This window comes from Canis lupus, chromosome 22, assembly GCF_048164855.1.
Source record: "Canis lupus baileyi chromosome 22, mCanLup2.hap1, whole genome shotgun sequence".
In the NCBI taxonomy this organism is placed as follows: domain Eukaryota; kingdom Metazoa; phylum Chordata; class Mammalia; order Carnivora; family Canidae; genus Canis; species Canis lupus.
The window spans coordinates 26,772,755-26,795,252 of record NC_132859.1 but is presented as its reverse complement, the minus strand read 5'-3'; the positions used below and the strand labels follow the sequence as shown (position 1 = coordinate 26,795,252).

Genomic DNA, 22,498 nt, shown 5'->3' with positions numbered 1-22,498 from the left:
TTTCCTTTTTTTCTGTGTAGAGGTCATATCTGAGCTAAGAGCTGAAGCCATCGGCCGGTTGTTTGCCGAGATGTGCAGGGAACCACGCTCTCATTCACGTAACAGATAGGTTTAATTTTCTAGCTAGAATTACATGTAGCCGAGAGCCATGGAGATGCATGCCTCAATTTATGCACACTGTTAGCATGCCAATGACAAGAATTGAGTAGAGAAAGCTTTTTTTAAAGAGGATATTTAAGAATCTGAGCAGAAACAAATTAATCATAGCAGCCTGAGCACCTTCCTAAGGATGTAGCAGATTACTCATACTTAATCTAGCTCCCAGGCCTGAATCACCAAAAAGGACAAATCAAGAAGGGTTGCTGGTAGCTTTTACTCTTCCAAAATCTGAAAGCAAGTTTGTTTTGGGAGAAGCAGTAATTAGGCTGCAGTGTCTGGGATCTTTTAAAAAATAGCACAAAGTTTCACTGATTTAGGAAAGAAAGGCTTGGATTAAAATCCCAGCTGGCCGAGGACAGCTATGAGTGCTCCAGCCCCTCTATCTGCCCCTGAGGTCCTCCCTGCACTGTTTCCAGGCACACATCAGGGCAGTGCGAATTGGAAGGGGAAAGAGGTGTCTGGGTCATCATCAGGGGCCATTGCACAAAGTTGTGAACACCTTCCTTGAAATGAAAGTGTTAAGCCAGACAAGCAACTCACCTTTGACAAAGCTATTCCACAACCACTGGCTACTCTGAAGAGTAGAGTATTCTTAACAGAAATGTTAAAATTTAAAGTTTCATTAAACACATGTACTGCTATTGGAGAAATATCATAAAACATCTTTTTAATGTGAACACGACTTCATACAATGAAAAACTATTTACAGTGTGTCGCTTCAGATTGGTTGCTTTTACATCGTCTGTGTCACCCCAGCGTGTGTCTTCAGCCGGGGAGCTTCAGTCCAGTTGCCTGTTCTCCTTGTATTCGATGGCTCTCCAAGGACCCCGGGGACTCGGGGCATCTCTCCACTTACATTGTCCCTGGTAATTATGGCTCAGCAGGCATGCCACCAAAATCATCTATAACCCAGAGGCTCTGGCAATCATGTATAAGCAAAATGCGTAGATTAGGTTTCTCTCCAATAAATACTACTTTGACAATACAATCCATTTCCGTCCTAAGAAACTGTTTTCAGGTAGGGAAAACATTTTTTCTCAATGGAACTAGAACGAACAGTCTTGGTGTTCACACTGGAACGGTTATGATGTCTTTGTATACAAATATAGCATATTTTGGCCAGGAATATAATTTCTTGTTAAAGAGTTTATTTGCCTTCACACGCAGAATTGCTACATACATTCACAGTTTTAATAGACTGTAATTAGCTATTCCAGTTGTGCTTTAAAATCCCAAATATTATTTTCATTAGTGAGTGCAAAGCAAATGTCCCATTTGACTACAATTGGTCCTAGAGTTATAAACTCCATAATGGTTTCTAGAAAATTCCTTCAATCTCCAGTTTCATCATTTGCTTTTTCGGGTATGACTTCCAGGCTCCGGCGTGGCTTCTGAACGTCGGCATTTTCTGTGCCTGGTTTATTCAGCCCACATGAAACAGCAGCAAAATGGATTTGTTTCAGGTTCTCCAAAGTCTCGTTCTTTGCGTATTTCAAAAGATCCGCTTGTCCCTGTAACAAGACATGCAATTAAATGTTAGGTGTGACATGACTTCCTGTTGCAGTTTGACAACATAGGTCTTCCACTGAGATAGAAATATTTCGATGCCGCGAGAGGGCAGATTATTTGATACTGGTTCTGCATCCAAATAGGTCAATTTTTTTTAAAGATTTTATATATTTATTCGAGAGAGAGAGAGTAAGAGTGAGAGAGAGGCAGAGACACAGGCAGAGGGAGAAGCAGGCTCCATGCAGGGAGCCCGATGTGGGACTCGATCCCTGGACTCCAGGATCACGCCCTGGGCCGAAGCAAATAGGTCAATTTTAATAAAAAACAAGTTTGTTTTCTACACCAAACTCCAAGCGCTGCCTCTTCAGTCCTTTCTATTTATAAATCTGAACAGAATTCTGCGTGTGTGGACCACTGCTGTCTACCCTGGTTAGAATTATATCTTTTGCTAAATTGTTTGGCCCATCTTGGTTTTTCCCAATGAAGATTTGCTTCATTTTTAGCTTTTCATTCTGAAGTAAGTATAAATTCATGGAAAGATGCAAATATAGTACAGAGAGGTCTTATATACCTTATCCCAAATTTCTCCCTGTGGTTACATCTTACATAACTGTAGCACAATATGCAAGCCAGTAGCTGACCTCGGGGCAATGCAAGCTTAGAGCTCTGCGTCACTTCAGACCATGGGGAGATTCAGGTAACCACCACTGCAATCAACACACAGAGCTAGTCTGCTGCCACGAAGATCTCCCTGGTACCATGACTATAGTCCCACGCATCCCCCCACCATCCTTAGCCCCTGGACAGCCCTACGTCTATTCTCCATTTATAAAGATTTACTTTTGAAGCAGGCTTTGGCAGTTAGGCACACAGCAGGTTTTCACTGACTACTTGCTAAAGAAGGAATGAAAGGAAGGAAAGGAAGGAAAGAAAGGAAAGGAAGGAAGGAAGGAATTCTTTACTTCAGATGCACTTTCTTAGCTAAATTTAATTTCTTTTATGGGGTATGGCATCAACTTGGCATATATGCAGTCTAACAGATATAGGTCAAAACACAATGGGATAGACTGATGCTTGGTCACTAGGAGCCCGGAATTTGAGCTGATGTTGGGTCAATGCAGAGTCTGTGAGCCTCATCACTCTTGACATTTTGACCAGAGTATTCTTTTGCTGGCTGGGTGGGTAGATGGGCAGTTGTCTTGTGCATCTTAGGTTTGCTGCATCCCTGGCTTTTTTTTTTTTTTTTTTTTTTGCATCCCTGGCTTTTATCCACTATAGACCAGTAGCACCCCCTCAGCTGTGATAACCAAAATGTCTGCAGATGTCAAATATCCCCTGGGGGGTTGAAACTGCCCATATATCAGCCGATCATTTCAAGATTAATGATTAGAAGAGATGAGGTGGTTCTCCACTGTAAATTCCAACGATCCTACTTTGGTCTTTTGTTCTATTTTTTCTTCCTATCTTTAATCGCCTCCCATTAATAGTTCTTTCTACTTATACTATTTCCTTCTTTCTTATTTTTATTGTTTGCTTTTTTTCCTTCCCTTGAGCTCTAAATTTCTTCTATCATTCTCTTTATCATTTCTCCATAGTTTGGCTTTTTCTTGTCATACTTGCATTCTTGGTACTTTCCTCCTTCTCCCTTTTTGTTTAATTCCCTCCCAATGTGCACCCTTGTTCAAGTACTTCTGTACAACAAAAGCTGGGGGCCAGCTGGCAAGGGTAACAGGTAAGGACTTAGCTTGGGAGGCAACTGGACTAAAATCAAATCTCAGTCTCTGGTGAGACCAAGTTGCAATATAATTTTAAGCCCCTATGAGGCCAGAATCCGCAGAATGGTTTGCTGTTTACCATTCACTGTTCATGATCTTTCTGCTTTACAAAGACCTTTAATTAGTAACTATAAATAGATGCTCCATTGCGTATTTTAACTGAAGGAGCTTCATTTTTTATTCATTCTTACTACTACTGAATTCATATACTGAAAGTTTATAAGCAGTGAGGTTTTTGTATGTAATTATAGCATATTATGCCAAAAATATAATTTCTTGCTAAATAGTTTATTTGCCCTTACATGTGGGATTGCTACATATATTTATGGCTAATGGACTGTAACTAGATATTTCATTTGTGCTTTAAAATTCCAAACATTTTTAAAAATTGATAACTTCATTTTTTAGAGCAGTTTTAGGTTCACAGCAAAACTGAGCAGTAAGCACAGAGATTTCAATATGCCCCCATCTCCACAACAGGCACAACCACCTCCACTACTGACATCTTGCCCCACTGTGGGACATCCATTTGTTATAACTGATGAACGACACTGCACATCATTATCAGGGCCCACAGCTTACATTAGGGTTCACTTTTGGTGTTGTACATTCTATGAGTTTGGATAGATGTATACTATCATGTATCTACCACTACAGTATCATACAGGGTAGTTTCACTGCCCTAAAAATCCCCTGTGCTCCATCTATTCATCCCTCCCTTCCCCGCAATCCCTGAAACCACTGATGTTTCTTACTAACTCAATAGTTTTGCCTTTTCCAGAATGTCATAAAGTATGTAGCCCTTTCAGATGGGCTTCTTTCACTTAGTACTATGCATTTAACTTTCCTCCATGTCTTTTATGGCTTGATAGCTCCTTTGTTTTTAGTGCTGAATAATATTCCGTTGTCCGGATGTACCACAGGTTATTTATCCACTCACCTACTGAAGAACATCTCAGTTACAACCAAGTTTTTGGAAAATATGAATACAATTGCTATAAGCATCCATGTGCAGAATTTTGTGGTGTGAGTTTTCAATTCATTTTGGTAGATAATGAAAGGAGCATGACTGATGTATCATACAGTAAGAGTATGTCTACTTTTGTAAGAAACTGCCATACTGGGATGCCTGGGTGGCTCAGTGGTTGAGTATCCGCCTTCAGCTCAGGGTGTGATCCTGGAGTACTGGGATTGAGTCCACATTTGGCTCCTTGCAGGGAGCCTGCTCCTCCCTCTACCCATGTCTCTGCCTCTGTGTGTGTGTGTGTGTCTCATGAATAAACAAAATCTTAAAAAAAAAAAAAAAAAAGAAAGAAAGAAACTGCCATACTGCCATGGCTGGGCCATTTTGTATTCCTATCATCAATGAATGAAAGTTCCTGTTGCTCCCCATCCTCACCAGTATTTGATGCTGTTAGTGTTTTAGATTTTGGTCATTCTAACAGCTAAATATTGATGTCTCATTCTTGTTTTAATTTACAATTCTCTAATGATACACAATGTTGAACAACTTTTCACATGCCAACTTTCCATCTGCATATCTGCTTTGGTAAAGTGTCTGCTCAGGTCTTTTTGCCCATTTTCAAATCAGATTGTTCATTTTCCTATTGTTGAATTTTAACAGTTCTTTGTATATTCTGGGCAACAGCTGTTTATCAGATGTGTCTTTTACAGATATTCTCTCCCAGTCTGTGGCTTGTCTTCTTGTTCTAATGACTTGTCTTTTGCAGAGCAGAGATTTAATTTTAATAAAGCCTGGTCTTATGAATTCTTTCTTTTATGGACTGTGCTGTGGGTGTTATACCTAAAAAGTCACCATGGTACCCAAGGTCATCCAAATTTTCTGCTATGTTATCTTCCAGGAGTTTTATAGTTCCCATTTTACATTTAAGTGTATAATCTGTTTTAAGTTAGTTTCTGTGCAGGGTGTAAGGTCTGTGTCCAGGTTCCCCCGCCCCCCCCCCCCCGCTTTTTTTTTGCATGTGGATACTCCGTTGTTTCAGCACTGTTGTTTAAAAGAGCATCTTTGCTCCACTGTATTGCCTTTTCCCCTCAGTCAAAACTCAGTTGCCTATATTTATGTGGTTCTATTTCTGAGCTCTCTATTCTGTTCCATTGATCTATTTGTTCTTTCACCAGTACCACACTGTCTTGATTACTGTAGCCTCATAATAAATCTCAAAGTAGTGTTATTCCTCTGACTTTGTTCTTCTTTAATATTGTGTTGGCTATTCTGGGTCTTTTTGCATCTCCATATAAACTTTAGAATCAATCTGTCAATAACCACAAAATAACTTGATGGAATTTTGATTGGGATTGTGTTGAATCTATAGTTCAAGTTGGAAAGAAATGACATCTTGAAAATATGGAGTCTTCTTAACCATGAACAGGAGATGTCTCTCCACTTACTCATTTCTTCTTTGATATATTTCCTCAGAGTTTTGTGGTTTTCCTCATATAGATCTTGCACATATTTCGTTAGATTAATACCTAAGTATTTCATTTTTTGGAGGTGCTAACATAAGTGGCATTATGTTTTTAATTTCAAGTTACCCTGTTCATTGTTATTATCCGGGAAAGTGATGGGACTTCTATACACTAACTTTGTGTCTTGCAACATTACTATAACTTTATTAGTTCCAGGAGTTTTTTGTCAATTCTTTCAGAATTTCTATGTAGATGATCGTGTCATCTATGAACAAAGACAGTTTTACTTCTTCCTTCCCAATATACATTTATTTCTCTTTCTTGTCTTATTACATTTGTTAGGACTTCTAGTACAATGTTGAAAAACAGTAGAGTCAGGAGATATCCTTGCCTTGTTCCAGATCTTAGTGGGAAAGGTTTGAAGTCTTACCAGTAAGTATGTTGCTAGTTATAGGTGCTTTGTAGATGTTCTTTATCAAATTGAGGAAGTTCTTCTCTATTTCTAGTTTGCTGAGAGTTTTTTATTTTTTAATCATGAATAGGCATTGGATTTTGTCAAATGCTTTTTTCTCATCTATTGAGATGATCATGTGATTTTTCTTCTTTGACCTGTTGATGTGACGGATTAAATTAATTGATTTTTGATTATTGTACCAACCTTTCATACCTGGTATAAATCTCATTTGGATATACTGTATAATTCTTTTTATGCATTGCTGGATTCAATTTTTTAGTATTTTCTTGAGGATTTCTGAATCTGTGTTCATAAGAGATACTAATTTGTAGGTTTCTTTTCTTGTAATATCTTTGTCTGGTTTTGGTATTAGGATAATGCTGGCCACATAGAAGGTACCAGAAAATATTCCCTCTGCCTCTATTTTCTGGAAGAGATTGTAAAAAACCAAAACAAACAAACAAAAAAACTGGTATAATTTCTTCATTAAATGTTCAATAGAATTCACCAGTGAACCCATGTACGTTGGTGCTGTTTTAAAAGGTTATCATTGTTCACTCAACTTCTTTAATAGAGATAGGTCTATTTCAATAGCCTGTTTCTTCTTGTGTGAGGTTTGGTAGATTGTGCATTTCAAGAAATTGATGTTTCATCTAAGTTATCAAATTTGTGGGAATAGAGTTGTTCATCATATTACTTTGTTATCCTTTTAATACCCATAGGATCTGTAGTGATATCCCTTCTTTCATTTCTGATATTAGTAATTTGTGTCCTCTTTTTGTTTTTCCTTCCTAGTTAGCCTGGCTAGAGTCTTACTGATTTTAATGATCTTTTCCAAGAGCCAGCTTTTAGTTCTGTTGATTTTCTCTATCAATTTCCTGATTTTAGTTTCACTGATTCCTGCTCTCATATTTTTATTAATAAAAATTAGTGGGTCTATATTCAAAATGCTTACTTGGCATGTCCTCTTAAGACTTCACCTGTCCAAAACTGAGTTCCCGATATCCTACTATTTCTCTAACCAGCTCCTCTTGGGTTAAGACAACTTGGTTCTTGCAGTGACTAAGACTAAAGGCCCTAGAGTACCATTTTTGACTCCTCCTTTCCTTGCACTCCTCCCCTCCCCTCACTTTCCGTAGTCTCCATTGCCTCTATCTTCAATAAATATATACACATATATAGGTTCTCGGCACTTCTTTCCACCCTCATTGCCACCACCACAGCCTGAGCCACCATCACCTTTCTCTGAGTTTATGGCAATGTTCTTCCAACTGGTCATCCTGCTTCTCCTTTCTCAACATGACAGCCAGAGAGATGCAATTAAATGCACTCAGAGCACGTCCTCTCTTCTGTGACTCCTCATATAACTCAGTGAGAATCAGAGTCCTTTCCCACAGCCCTAGATGTCCTATCCCTGAGCTGTCCTCACCCCCTTGATCACTTCACCTTGTTTACTCCTCTTTAATCTTCACAGCTGTGCCCCAAACCTGTGCTGCCCCCTTTTCTCTGCCTTTATATATCTATATATTATGGATAGGTATTTTATTTTATTTTACTTTATTTTTACAGAAATGGAATCAAACAATCAGATTCTTCATTTTTTTTTCTACCAAAAATCATGTCTTGGCAATCTTTCCACGTCAGTATATACAGATCTGCCAAGGATGATGGGGCATTTAATTACAAAAATCCCCAGATGTATAAGTTAATTAATGTGGTAATAACATAATTCTTTATCTAGTTGAATCTTATGTTTCCCAAGTTCAGACAGGTCATTACCGCATCTTGGACAGTGGAGGCATTCAGCGCTAGCCCAGGGAGACACAAAGGACCCCTATCGGCCATAAACCCAGGCTGGAGAGCTGCTGAGCTTTATCTGCATCACTTGTATTTTGTTCTGTGCATCTAAAACTGCATGTCAGATATGTTTCGGGATTGTGGCATCCAGCAGGAGTAAAGAACAATTCTGAAAGAGGTGATGGTGTTTGCTATAGCAGTGTTCACATCCCATTGCCTCAAAAGACTTCAAAAGAGCAAAGGCTATTTAAAACACTGCCGCCCACTGACACAGGGTATCTGGGTTTGAAGACTCCTACGAAACTGGCTTTGCAATGTTTCCAATTAAGTAACGCAAACTCTATTTGGTTTCACACATTCTGTTTTGAATTTCATAACTCCTTCTATTTGGTTTTTATCTTGAAAGAGTTATAACAACCTTAGGTCAAAATATTTAAGGTTCCTACTTGGACTCATAACAATCTTTAAAAGACAGAGCTAAGGGCAGGGCTGGATCCCAGCGGCTCTTGCTGAGAGTCTGCCCTGACTGTGCTCCTTCAGGCCCTGCTGCTGGCTGCCCGAGATCGGGTCCAGACACCAGAGCCAGCACCCCAGCCATACTCAACACTCAGCACCAACAGGCACCAAACTTTCTGTCTGACCACAAAAGATGTCCTAGCTTGTCACATATGTTCAAAAATACTTCCACATCTGTTAGTGCTACATAGTGTTTGAATCTAAAATTAACAATCACAATTTCCTGCTTTTATTTAGACCTAGAGCTACAACAATAGGGATCCTATACTTCATTTTTTTTTTTTCCAAAGCTTTTTAAAAATTTTTAATCCAACTATCTATTAGAGAAGAACAGAGCTACCTTCCTTCTGAGGTTGAGTGACCGGAATGGCCACAAAAACTCCCCTGACCTCCACCACCAACCCGTGCAATAGCCACATGGCTGAGAGCTGAAGTGGGCAAGACGGCCACCTGCCGCTCCCTGGAAGTTAGCAGACATGTTTCTTCCAAATTACAAGCAGTGGGAAGGATGGAAAAAAGAGGACACTCGAACCAATTGGGGAGTCCAAAGGTGGCATAAAGGTAGTCAAAGACTTTTCAATTTCATGCAAAGAAGAATGTAAATTATCAGTGTCTGGTTTGACCTCAGCATGTCTGAGGCCCACACTGACTTTTGGGTTGCCCTAAGGTGGAAATCCCCAACCCAAGAAGGTTCGCTTGGATGGTAATGGACTAGGCTGCCTCTTTCCTGCTTCTTTATCCACTGAAGAACACGGAGAGGAACAGAGCAGCTTCTAGGTACCTTCACTCCCTTCTGCTCCCCTAAGAGATGAAGCTAACTCTGGGACAGAGGGAAAGGACAGACACCTAGAGAGCACCAAGGGTCAGCAGGAAGAAAGACTGCCACCCCGCGTGAGCCTAGCACCAACCCACAGGCTGGACCCTTATGCTATGCACGTGCCCTCATTTCTCCTGTCACCCTGTACGTCTTCACCCTGTACATCACTCAGAGGCGATGGCATGAGGCTCTAGGGTTCTTCTGCTGCCTCTCACCAAAGCATCTTCTGCAACCCAAACCAGAGAATGGAAATTGCAAAACCCTAACGCCATCTCATGACCAGAAAACATCTATTGGTAACAGAATGATTGCTGTGTGCCAGGCACTGTATTAAGCCCTTCACAAACATTATCTCATGAGAGTCTCAATTATGCCAGAGGTACTCTTATTATTCCCATTTTAATAGATGAGCAAACTGAGTTTAGAGTTAGATTAAGGGCTTTGCCTAAGGCAGAGTCTACACAGAAAATTACACTTAAACAGACACAATCTCTTCTCCGTGTGTTCTGTTTTCTTTTTGGACTAACTAAACCACTGGGCCCAAACTAAAGAGCTGAGTTCCACATGTTCCTTGTGACACTTTAAAACCAGCCAAGAGGAAGGTCTATCACATCCCTAATGCACTCACTTCATCACCACAGATGATTTGCTCTTCCTGCGCTCAAACCCAAGCACAAACCCAAGCACAGAAATACAGATTTCCATCCGTATTTGCTGAATGAGGAGGGAGTGAACAATACAAGGTGGGGCTCCTGGCTCTAAGCTGCCTCATTACACTCTGACAGCTCCCCCTGAGAAGCCCGTGTGGCTGGCTAAGGCTGTAGCACGTTCATCCGAGTTACAGAACACCTTCTTCCTACTGAAGTCTCAGTGAGTCTTACACCTGAAAAAAGATCTCCGGATCATCAGTCACCTCAAGTTAGAGCAACAGAGCAGAGTGGCACATGCCTCTTTCTGGGACATTAAATTCATCTTGAGTGTTTCATGATTTTCTCCTGTCCTATTGGCTTCCCCCAAGTTCATTCACATGTTGAAGGGGGTGGAATGTGAACTGTATATAAACTCAATCTCTCTGCAGCAGAATGGGTTCACAGGTACTGGCCAAGGGGATGAGGGGCTCTCAGGGTGTGAGAACAGTTCTGGAAACATAGCTCCGAACCCTTGGTTTTTCCCTTAATCCAAAGAGATGTTTCAGTTGTATAAAGCAGTGTCTGTCTGGATCACACAGGTATGGTGGGTGGATCCCAAGACTCTCCTTGCACCTCGGTCCCCTCCCCCTTGCCAATATTTTGGCTATTTCATCACATTGACAACGGTTCCTCAATTTCACGGTGGCTGTGCTCAAAGGTTTATACAAAGTTTAATTTAAATTTTTACATTTAAGATGCAATTTATATTGAGATGTCTCTCACCTCAAAAGCAATTTTACATTTCACTCAACAAAGATGGAGGGTGGAGAGCTCCCAGGGGCTCCCAGGCAACACCGTGGAAACGGTGTGGTGTGTGAGTTGGGCCCGGACAGATGGGCAGGAAAGGATTTCAGCAGGCCAGAGGGCTAAGGAGGACACTGACTTCTACACGTGACTCTAAGACTCTAATAAATGATGCCTTTGAGGCCTAACCATAGCTTAGTAGCATGATTTCTACAGTACTAAGCTTTCTGAGCTCCAACTGTGGTTACATCTCTCTCTCTGAGAATGGAAATGGCCATAGGAAGGTTTAAATTTCATGCTAGTGGGATCCCTGGGTGGCGCAGCGGTTTGGCGCCTGCCTTTGGCCCAGGGCGCGATCCTGGAGACCCGGGATCGAATCCCACATCAGGCTCCCGGTGCATGGAGCCTGCTTCTCCCTCTGCCTATGTCTCTGCCTCTCTCTCTTTCTCTGTATGACTATCACAAATAAATTAAAAAATAAAAAAAATAAAAAATAAAATAAAAGATACTGTCTGAGTGTTTAAAAAAAAAAAATTCATGCTAGTGGTGAGCGCTGGCCCCCTGCAGTGGGATATAACTTCATCTGACACAGAGCTGGTGGGTCTGGTGGCAGAGGTGGGGTGAAGGTTTTTAGGAGCTGCCACTGGGAGCTCTAGACAGTGGAAGTGAGCCATGACTTAAGCACAGGAGACAGGAGGTCAACAGAGGGTTCCAGGTAACAGGACCCAGAGCAGAGGGGAGGGTGGTATGCCTGATGTGTAGAGAGAGGAAGCACAGAGTAAGGGGATGTTGAGGAATCAGCAGGGCCAGGATCAGGAGCGTGGAAGCTCCTGAAAAATTAGTAAAAACAGCATGCACAAGCACTTCCCTTGCACTGTTAATCTTTTAAGTACAGCTCCTGCATAATAATTAAACATTAGCTGAGAGATCACAAATTCCACAGTAGTGGGATCCAATGTCTGAGGTTTTACTGTGTTTTAAATGGACCAGAAAGCACAACCTACCTAATGACAGACACTACTGTAGCGTGGTTTTCTGTGCTATGCTGAAGAGTCTTCACACACCAAATAGAGGAATGGCTTTCAGCCAGTTATAGATTTTTAGGAAAACAGCCAACATAATATACCTCCTATAATACATAAAATAACTAAAGGATAATACCACCAATAAAGAAAAGGAGTTACACAAAGACCATCACAGGAATTTTCGGACAAGAAACAAATGTTAGTGTTCAGGTCTTCAAGGTAAGTACTGCACCTCGGGTAAAAACGAAATTGAGATTAATGTTTTACCAGGTGCAAAAACCGTCTGGTTTAATTATTTATTTTTGGCAGAAGTCTTATGTTCCTAAAGAGAAGAAATCTCTAATTGCTTTCAGGGTTTAGTTTTTCGTCTTACTTCTGAGGGTGGAGTGGCCCAGAACAGGGAGAGCTAGCTTGGCAGCAGTTCATCTGGAAAACACCGCGGATCATAATAAGCTTCGTTTGAGTCTAGGATATGACACAGGTGCTAGAAAATCCAGCATAATTTTGGCCTGTATTAACAGTATGATCATTTTCAGACTATGCACAAGATCATATTGACGACTCCTACCCTGGGGTGATTAGAGCACTGTGCATCCAAAGTATGGGGATAATTCTGGCTACCCTGTCTTATGGAGGACACTGACAAACTAGTGTCCTCAGAAGACCAAAGGACTTGATGGGGAGGGGATCAGATGCCATCTCATCCTGGAATCTGCATAGACTGAGCGTGTCTGACCTGCACTGGGGAGGTCTAGAGAAGATAATGATAGTTCTCAAAGGTGTAAAGGGATGTTGGAGGAAGAGGGAACAGAATTCTGTGCTGCTTTGAGGGTATTTCTGTAACCAGCAGGTAGAAGCAAAGTTACAGAGGGTTCAGATTCTATATACTGGATGGCTGAACATAACTCAAATTGCATGATGGTGGAGTAGGGCTGGCAATCTAGGGGAAGCAGCAGGAAGGTGGATCTGATGACTCCACAGTGTTGTGTCGCCAAGCCTCTACCCTTCTGAGGGAAAATGCTTCGTTCTCACGGTTTGCCACTGCAGTACGCCATCTGCAAAGGCAGCCTCCTGTAATTCCTCCCATCCCTGTCCAGGCATGCCACTGCATCCACTAAGAGGTGGAGGAGTACACTTCCCCCTCCCTTGAATCTGGATTGGTCTTGGTTTGCTTTGGTCAATTAAACACGGAGGAAGTGGTCTTAAGGACCCTGGCAGCTTTTCCTTTTGTTTTCTTGGAATCTCGCAGCCATTTAGGAAGCTGGGGCTGGTCTACTGAAGGATGATGGATCATGTGGGAGAGGAAGAGAGAGAGAGGATAGACCTAGCCACTCCAGCCATCACTGGTGAAATGCCAGCCATGTAAGTGGAGCCTTCTTGATCGTCCAGGCCAGCTCACCTCCCACCAGAACCAAGCCTCATAAGTGATCCTGATCAACACCAGGGGAGCAGAAAAACCACCCAGCTGAGCTCAGCTAGCCCACAGAGTCATACAAAATAGGAAGTTGTATTACACCGTTAGTTTTGGCATGGTTTGTTATACAGCAACAGAGAACTGAAGTGGCCGGTCAAGACGGCTGTATTTTGTGCTGTGTGATGGTACCTTTTTGGGCACAGTGGATTGAAGCAGGTAGAGAACTTGATCCAAGAAGAATTTCATAAAAGGGGAGGCTTATAACTTTAGGATCACTGGTCTGGACGTGAAATGAAAAGGATAGGCCGAGTTGATGAGATTTCCTCTCTTTGTAATTTGAACTAGGAAATATGAGTAGATTGAGGACTCAGAATAAAAAATGCTAAGGTACAGTCAGGGCCAGACCAAGGCAAGACCAAGTCACAGAGCAGGAGGAGCCTCTGGCGGAGGGAGGAGGACAAAGCAGATGGCCACAGGCCCCCAGAGAGCTGCCCAGGCGCTGCTGGGCTTCCTGACCTCTTTACTCCCGTGAGGCTGGACCACAGCTTCTCGTCTCAGGGCTCCCTGACTTTCATGATCCCTTCCTTGAGCCAGCATCTTATCCCTTTTCTGTGAGCTAGCCTGCAGGAGTTTGGCTTCTTAGCACCAAAAGGAAACAATTAAAGAGGGGCTCTTCTATCATGAAATTCTACCATTTTGGGAATTGTTATAAATAGAAACAATGAAAGTGATCACCAGTTCAGTGAATATTTTAGCAAATGGAAAATAAAAGGAGAGGAACATCTTGATTACACTGGTGGGTGGAAAAATGTATTAACAGAATTTCCTTCCCACATTCCTGACGAAAGGAGCAAAAATTAGCAAACACACACACACACACACACACACACACAACACAAGCAGCAAACAAACAAAAGGGTATGACACAATTTAATAAACTTCTAAAATTCACAGAATTCACAGTGGCAATTCATAAAAATCCTGAAACTTCCAATAGCCAATCAGATTGGAAAGACACAAATGGAGTGTCCTTTTCTCTTTTACTTCTGTTTGATGGAGCAGAAGAGATGATGGGACAGAGGGTGGGATGAAAGAGGTGACAAGGGACAAGTTAGGAATAGGTCTGACACACATGGAGAAAACTGGATTCAATATATTAAACAATGATGTTCAGACAGTGCAACACAGGGTGTTCTGAGGGAAGACACACACAAACAGGGTTTGTGTCTACTTGGAGGGGTTCCCAGCTGCAGTGTGGGTGGAGCCCAAGCAGAGCTCAGTGGCCCCACCGAGCTGAGGAGATGGGAGTTTGGAGTTCAGGGAGGCACGGCGGCTAGGATGGGAGGGACAGAGTAGCAGGCCTCTTAAGCAGTCACTGTAAATACCTAGGTCCACGAAGATAGAGGATGTGATGAGCACAAAGACGAGAGAAGTGGGAAGCTGGACAGGATTAATGGCAGAGAGTAGATGCTGCAGAAGATATAGCAATATTGCTAAAAAATGTAGAACTAACAGAAACTATTTAAAAAAAAAAAAAGAAAGAAAAAAGACCTTAAAAGAAATGAATAGTGTATCTGTCACTTCTGGGAAGGTATCAAGCAGTATATATGTATAAATGGAGTTATAGAAGCAGGAGAGAAAGGGTAAGACAGGAAAAAAAAAGATTTAAAGAAAAAAATGGCTAAATTTTTTTCCAAATTTAATGGAAACTATAATTCCACACAAAGAAGCTCAACAAATAGTAAGCAGAAAAAAACATGAAGAAAACCGGACTAAGACTCATAATAATCCTTTTAAAAAGCTTAAAAAAAACCCAAACAAAAAGATGTTCAACCTTTATACATTTACTAGAATGGCTAAACTGACAATAGCAAACGTTGACATGGATGTGCAATAATCAGAACACTCATAACACTGCTGGGGGAGAGAATACTAAACGGGCTAGTTTGGCAATTTCTAATAAAGTCTGACATACATTTAACCATATGACCCAGCAACTGCACTCATGGTATTTACCCAAGAAAACAAGAACATGTCCACACAAAGATCTGCATGTGAATGCTCACTGCAGCTTTATTCTCAATAGCTAGAAACTGGAAACAATCCAAACGTCCATCAACTAGTGAATGTATGAAAGAGTAACACAGCCATCAAACAGAATACTGTTCATCAATAAAAAGGAATGCATTGCTGAAACACACCTCAACATGGATGAATATCAAAAAGCATCATGCTAAATGAAAGAAATTAAATGAACTGCTGAATCATCTTTACTGTGAGATATTTATTTCTTATAAATTCATTTAGCTTCTTTATGGTTTACTTCTGTTAAACTAGGTAAAACTTAGTACTTTTTAAAAAAATTAAAAAGAGTAATTACAGTAGGATTCCATCTACTGGAGTATCTTATTTCACAATATCTGAGACACTAGTTCTTGTCAGATGTACCATTAAGAAAATAAGTCACTGCCAATTGAACTAGGATACAGTACACAAATGTCATGGACTGTAAGATACATACCAATTTCAAAGATGTCAAAAATAGAAAAAAGAAGTATGATTCAGAATCAATAAATGTATCTCCATCCATCCATTTATCATCCATATGCATCTAAAATGTTACCCAAAGTAAGGTCACCTACATTTAATAATAGTTATTTCTCAGAGGGTTTGAGGTCATTTTAAAACTTTTATCTTTTCTACATTAAAAAAGGTTCTGCATAATGAAGATGCATTTACAAAAACAAATGAATAATTTCTATTCAAAATAAAAATGACTGGAATATGCCAAGGTGTCAATAGTAGATAACTCTGGGTGTAGTGATCACAACGGACATTTCTTCTTTGTTCGTTTATGTATTTTAAAGCAATTCTTAAAATTGCAAAACTAAACAAAGCAAGTAAAAATTCATAAGAACTGGGAGGAATGTCCTTACATGAAAGGAATTTATGGCAGGAGGCCTCCACTCTGAGTGACAGATCATCCCCTACAGGGCTGCCACCTCTCCAAGCTCACCACAAAGAACAAGTGGTCAGAGGAATCCAAAGGATCCAACTCCCTCCTGCCCCAAAGAGGCTAGTAGCTCAACTCAGACCTAAATTCATGTCCAAGAGGTCACTGATTCTCTTAAACAAAGTTAAAACTTGTGAAACACCCAGGAGTGGAAAAAGCCCTTTCATTGCTTGGAAATGACACACAGATCTCTCTAGTTCTTCCCCATTAATCACTCAGGTTCTACCAAACTCAAACACCATCAAGGGCAAATACACTGGAAATTTTAAAAAAGATCTATTATCCTGTCCTATATGTTAGTTTCCATATGAACATAAGTCTGAGGTGTTAATTCTCTCTCCTGGACATAACTCAAAAGAAAATAGGTTTCCTCAGTGTAGCTATTTGCTTCAATTACTTATTTCTAAAATCTGGTATATTACTTTATGTCAGCTGTTTTTCATTAATATGTGCACCAGGCTCCCATTTTCGGTGGCTCTTAGCCAAGTGCGTCTCAGACTTTAATGTGCACAAGAATCCCCTGGGCTCTTGTAAAAATGCAGATTCTGATTCAGTAGATCTGGGGTGGGGTTTGGGAGTCTGCGTTTTGAACAAGCTCCCAGGTGATTCCCAGGCTTCCAGTTCCTAGACCACAGACGAGTAATAACAAAGATAGTTCACAGGTTAAAGTTTGGACTTACGGACCAAAGTAAGTCTGTTTTTGCCTATAATAAAACAAAAGCAAAATGAGCATTTGTTCTACCACTGTTTTTGCCTAAAAAAAGTCTGTTTTTGCCTATAATAAAACAAAAGCAAAATGAGCATTTGTTCTACCACTGGCTTAAACTACTGTGCTTTTTTTCTTGAGGTTCGCAGGAAATTTATTGTGTACCCCTATCTCTGAGTGGGAGTGAGTCAGCAAATTACAAAGCCAAATTCGGTTTCACTGTAAATTCTTCTATCTGCTGTTTACTGAACTGCAAACTATCAAAGTTAACTTCTAAGCAGAAGATTGAAAGATTACAAAAGAAAGCACATGTGAAGGAAGGGAAGCATTTTAAGAAGTCAAGAAATGATTTTAATTATAAAAATGAGTAGAGGTTTAACGTGAGAAAATGCAAGTTGGCTAGCTTTGGAAGGGTGACTTTTTATTAAATCACATCAAAAACTGTTGTCAGCTCCAGGAATGGATCTTTTAACTTGAGGGGGAACAGGGAAATTAAAAGAGACAGCTGTGATAACGTCTTTACAGTTTTGACTTCAAGGGAGCAGAAAGTTTGGAGGGTGAATACCAGAGAGTACTTTAGATTTAGCGATCCAAGATCCAGAGTGAAATAATGTTTTTGTGTTAGATTACTCAAGTTCCCAAACACTAAGAAGAAGAAAAGTAAAGACCACTGAGACAAAACTTAACAGAAGTTTCAAGGTACATAGCTAGCATTATTTTTAAAATCATGTCACATCATACGCAGCACAGAGAAAAAGGGAGAATGTATGGCTAAAGGCCAGCGGTAAATGCCTCTGAACAGTGGGACTATGTTCATCTTTGCATTTCTATTTTGACAGTTTCAACAATGATAATGTATTGCTTTTATAATAAAAAAATAATCGCTTCTCGGCCTTTTGGCTAAGATCAAGTGTAGTATCTGTTCTTATCAGTTTAATATAATAAAAAAATAACATCTTAAAAATGGTCACGCTGAGGATGGAAGGAAGGAAGGAGAGAAGGAAGGAAGGAAGCAAGCAAGCCAGGCAAACAGATGGCTTTTCTCTCGAAGGAAAATTTATTTTAAACGGCAATTCCTTTACATATTTGTTTAAATTATGCCCCACATAAGTCTTTCCTATTTTTGTCCTGGGATCATATTAATATTAAGGCTGTGATTATACTTTAAAGAGTTAAATGACATTTGAGTAATTAGAATCTAAATTCTCAATCATTCCCTCTGTAATCACGCCATCCATTTCACATATAGCAACTGGCATTTCTAAACCTGACGATGCTTCAAGGATAGAAGCCAAGGTCCTTTCCCTTCCTATCAGAAGCCACAGTGTGCCAGCCATGAGAGCCCCGGTGCCGTCTCCATGCCGCACTGCCCAGCCACGTGCCTGCAGGTTCTCCTGAGGGCCGAGATCTCACTGGATTGCTGTGGGGTGCTATCGCCCCAGTGGCTGAGGACGCACGATGCAAGATATGTTGAACTAAAAAGGGGAAACATGCTGAGAAAGATGGCAACATCACCAGCACTGGAAACAGCGTGGCCACGTACCTTTAGGATGGTGATATTCCAAGTAAAGCTCTCCACTGCTTTTTGCAGTTTTCGTTCCTTCAAACCTTCCTTGGTGCCGATGCTGTGCAAGTGTTCATGGAATTCCATGGCTGAAAGAAACAAAAGTATTTTTACTTCCACGTCCAACCTGCGGTAATGAACTGGCAATACTTATTTTTCTTGGTATAGCTAAAAGGATTCCAATCTCCAGTGCAAGTTCACAAATGCACCTGTTAAGAAAGTAATAATTGAGGGCAAACACTGACAATTCGCGGTCTCAGCAAGGCGGAAGGCTTCTTAGAGGTCAGCAATCATTCCTTGCGGGTTTGAAGGGTGAACAGGGCACATTCATTCTCATTCTTATTTTAGAGATGAGGAATCTGAGGCTTGGCAAGGGTGAGAGATGGGAGGCTGTGGGGGGGAGCAAGAGGAAGAGCTGGGATTAGAAGCCAGGTCTTTGGAACCTCAGAAGGCAGATGTCAGCTCTGCTGACACCATATTGGTAACTGGAGATGAAATGAATGCAAAGTAATGTACTTCCTGCCACAGAGAGTCAATCTGAGGTTAGACAGCATGCCTATTATGAAGGGGAGTGGACTGGGACAAGGACCCCAACCTTGACTCTGCATTTCCATTATGACTCTTTACCATAATTTAGCTAATCAAATGAACATTCCCTATTGTCATTCAAAATAGTCTCAACAATACAATAATGCAGGAGTAGTATGATGGTTCTTTTGTTTTCATACCATTACAACTCATGGAATTTTATTTATTGAACTGCAGTCAATGATACTACCTCTGGACAATGGGAACCCTTCAGACTGGTTCCTAAGTCCTTTTGAATGACTAATCAGCATTCTGGCACAAGATGCTCTAGACTTACCAAGTACATTTTCCACCTTGGCCCCAGAGCCAGACATTTCTCCAAGGACCTCTTGATTCTTTTAGTGGGGAATGATATTTAAAGACCACAATCTGGGTGTTAGGAATGCCCATTTTTATGGAACTTTCATTGTTTCCTAAGGCCTTTTCATTGGACTGATCTCAGACACATTATTTTTAAAAGGGAAGAATAAAATATTGCTAATACTTCTATGTTTTAAAGATTTATTTATTCAAGAAAGAGAGAGCACATGAGCACTAGTTCGGGGACTGGGGGGAGCAGAGGGAAAGGAGAGAGAATCTTTTAAGCAGATTCCATGCTGAGTGTGGAGCCCAATGCAGGGCTCAGTCGCAGGACCTTGAGATTATGACTTGGGCCAAAACCAAGAGTTGGCCACTCAACCCCACTGCGCCACCCAGGTGCCTGCTAATATTTCTAATACAAATTTAAGTGTACAAGGTTTTTACTTATTTTTTAAAATTTTATGCTTATTTTGTGTCTTTTAGGTGGAAAATCTTAATTCCTAACCACATCAACCTAACTATTAATAGTAAGACTACTAAATCTGATTTAAAATCTACATTTGGGGAGAAGGTCTTCAAAGAGTATCTCATTAAGAATGTACAGTAAGAATATTGTGTTCTAAGATCAGTCCAAATAATTCTTTTCTCCATATCGTTATGTTACTAACAAAGTCCAATTAGGTTCATTTATTTTTTTTGTGGGTTTTTTTCATTCTCTGTGTTTGTGTGATGGGGCTGCACTTTTATGGATGTAATTTGTTTTACGATCATGTCAAAGCTTTACATGATTCTGAAGTCAAACCTCGTATCAAGTGTGCTCTGGTAAGCGTTGCTTCCTCTTGGTGTCTTGCACCCTGACTCCTCCCTTCCCCCTACACATTTCTTGCAGTTTTTAATTTACCTTTTTCCTGTATTGTTTCTCCTTGAAAATATATGCAACTGTGTATGTATATCCATGATCTTTCCTTTCTTGCACAAAAATTTTCCGTACTTGGTTTTTGTTTTCTGTACACTGTTTAGAAGTACCCTGTTCTGTACTTTGGTTTTTCCTCATGTAACTACATAGTGGATGGAGATCACTCCATGTCAATGTGGAGAGCACACCTTCGCTCATTTTTTTTTTTCACTCATTTTTTTAACAGCTACGTGGACTGCTTGAGTGGATGAACCAGCATTTATTTAACCAGGCTCCCCGATGGATACCGGGTTGTTTCAAAAGCATTTGCTGTTACAAATAATGCGTAGCAGTTGTAATCTCTACAAGACATTTCCTGTGCTCTTTTGTGAACACTTACTATTCAGTTGGGCATTCCAATTTCTAACTCCCTTTCTATGCAACACCATTTCAAAGCAACTCTTTATACTGTGATTGACAACAACTTTATTTCTTAGTGTCTTTAAACAGTAAGCAAAAGCTGATACATATGATAAATACAGTAAAAGCTGCCAATTTAGTCTTTTTTCTTCTCCCCCCACCCTCACTGAATAGAAACGATGGTTCTAATTCCTGCTAATAAAATTTAAGAACATAACTGGTTTCAAGAAAGAACAGTAAAATTCATTATATTGTTTAGAAAGTTACCACACTAACCACTCTCCTTTTCCCAAATTTCTCTCTTGCCAGTGATGGTACCTGAGAACATCCCAACTTGATTAACTAAACCCACTCCACCATGATGGCGACCTGGCTCAGATAGCAGGCTGCATTCCCTAAATCTTGTTCTGACTTTTACTGAATGTACTTGGCTTAGCTTACTGCAAAAACAAACAAACAAACAAAACCCTAAAAACAAACAGAAATAACCATGAGTAGGTAGCAATCTTGTTCCAAAACCCAGGTGTTTTGCTATAGCATTTAATTGGATGCATGGGCATGTGCAAATGCATCCACACACTCTTTTTCCCTGGTCTCATCTGGGAGACACCCCCCCTCCCCCCCCCCCCCAAGAGAGTGCTGTGATGACTTAGACCCACTTCTTAGAACATGGCCAGGTGAAGCCTGAGCGGTGAGACCTTGATGTGCTGGCTTTCTGATAAGATTTAATACTGGGCTTTGGCAAGATCTGGATTTCAGGATGGGTCATTAACACTCATAATGCTTCTATTCTAGCTGTCAGGAGGCACGATAGCCTTATAAGCATCACTGAGGTGTGGCAGATGGAATTCATGACTGGAATACAGGAAAGAGAGGAGACACAAGAGAAGTGGTAGGGCAGTAGCTCTCTATAAACAAGAAGATAAACACCTGCATGGTCTTTGAGGGAATGCTGAGCTTAGACAAACATCTACCCTCAATTTTAAGAAGCTTTCTGAAGGAAAGATCTACTCATGGCCAGAGGCAGTAAAAGGACAGGCTGCCTTGAGAAGGACTGAGGACTCAAGGAAAAACAGTTAAAATTATAAAAAATGGTAACAATAGGGAAGAAACAGGGAAACATTTAAAGAAATAAGGGTAGCAGAATACATATATGCTTGCTGTCTAAAAAGCTCCTATTTTACATGTTTACTAAAAAATGAGACTACATATTCCCTCTTCTCTCTCTCTTCATGAAATATCAGTGGTCCAATCAAAGTCCATAGGGAAGTACAAAAAGTATTACTAATGAGATTCTTTTGAAAATGCACACAAAAAAGGTGACACGTTGAAGACTGGAAAAATTATGTTAAAAATATAAAGCCCAACAAAAAGAAAAAAAAATACATGTAAACCTGAAACTTTAAAAAGTGACCAAGACTATGGGTCCCACTGTTACTTATTTCATTATTTGGCTTGCTGCATAACACAACAGTTTCATTAAAAATTTTTATATTAATAATTTATAGACTGATCTTTGAAAACACCTGCTAATCCACTGATTCAAGGCCTATACTGCTTTTCTTTAAGTAAATCAAAGGATTCTGACCTTGGCCTGTATAATACAACGGTACCTTTCACTGCTCCCCTGTGATGTGCAAAGCCCAGGGCAAGGACTAGGGGCACCAGTGAGGAAACTGGCCAGGT

General features: G+C 40.5%; 1 protein-coding gene and 1 non-coding gene across 2 annotated transcripts in view; one reads left to right on the top strand and one right to left on the bottom strand.

Moving 5' to 3' along the window:
• Positions 1-809: 809 nt before the first annotated feature.
• The window catches only part of PLCL2 (phospholipase C like 2), a 186,215-nt gene continuing 164,526 nt past the window's right edge, over positions 810-22,498 (bottom strand). Inside the window, exons 5-6 of the mRNA XM_072792878.1 lie at positions 18,589-18,698; positions 810-1,670 (exon numbers count right to left, since the gene is read on the bottom strand). Coding sequence (XP_072648979.1) covers positions 1,491-1,670; positions 18,589-18,698 — 290 coding nt within the window. The 3' untranslated portion in view covers positions 810-1,490. The remainder of the gene's footprint in view (positions 1,671-18,588; positions 18,699-22,498) is intronic.
• On the top strand, positions 17,926-18,124 carry LOC140614528 (U2 spliceosomal RNA). The gene has a single exon (XR_012015376.1). It is a non-coding gene; the product is annotated as a U2 spliceosomal RNA (small nuclear RNA).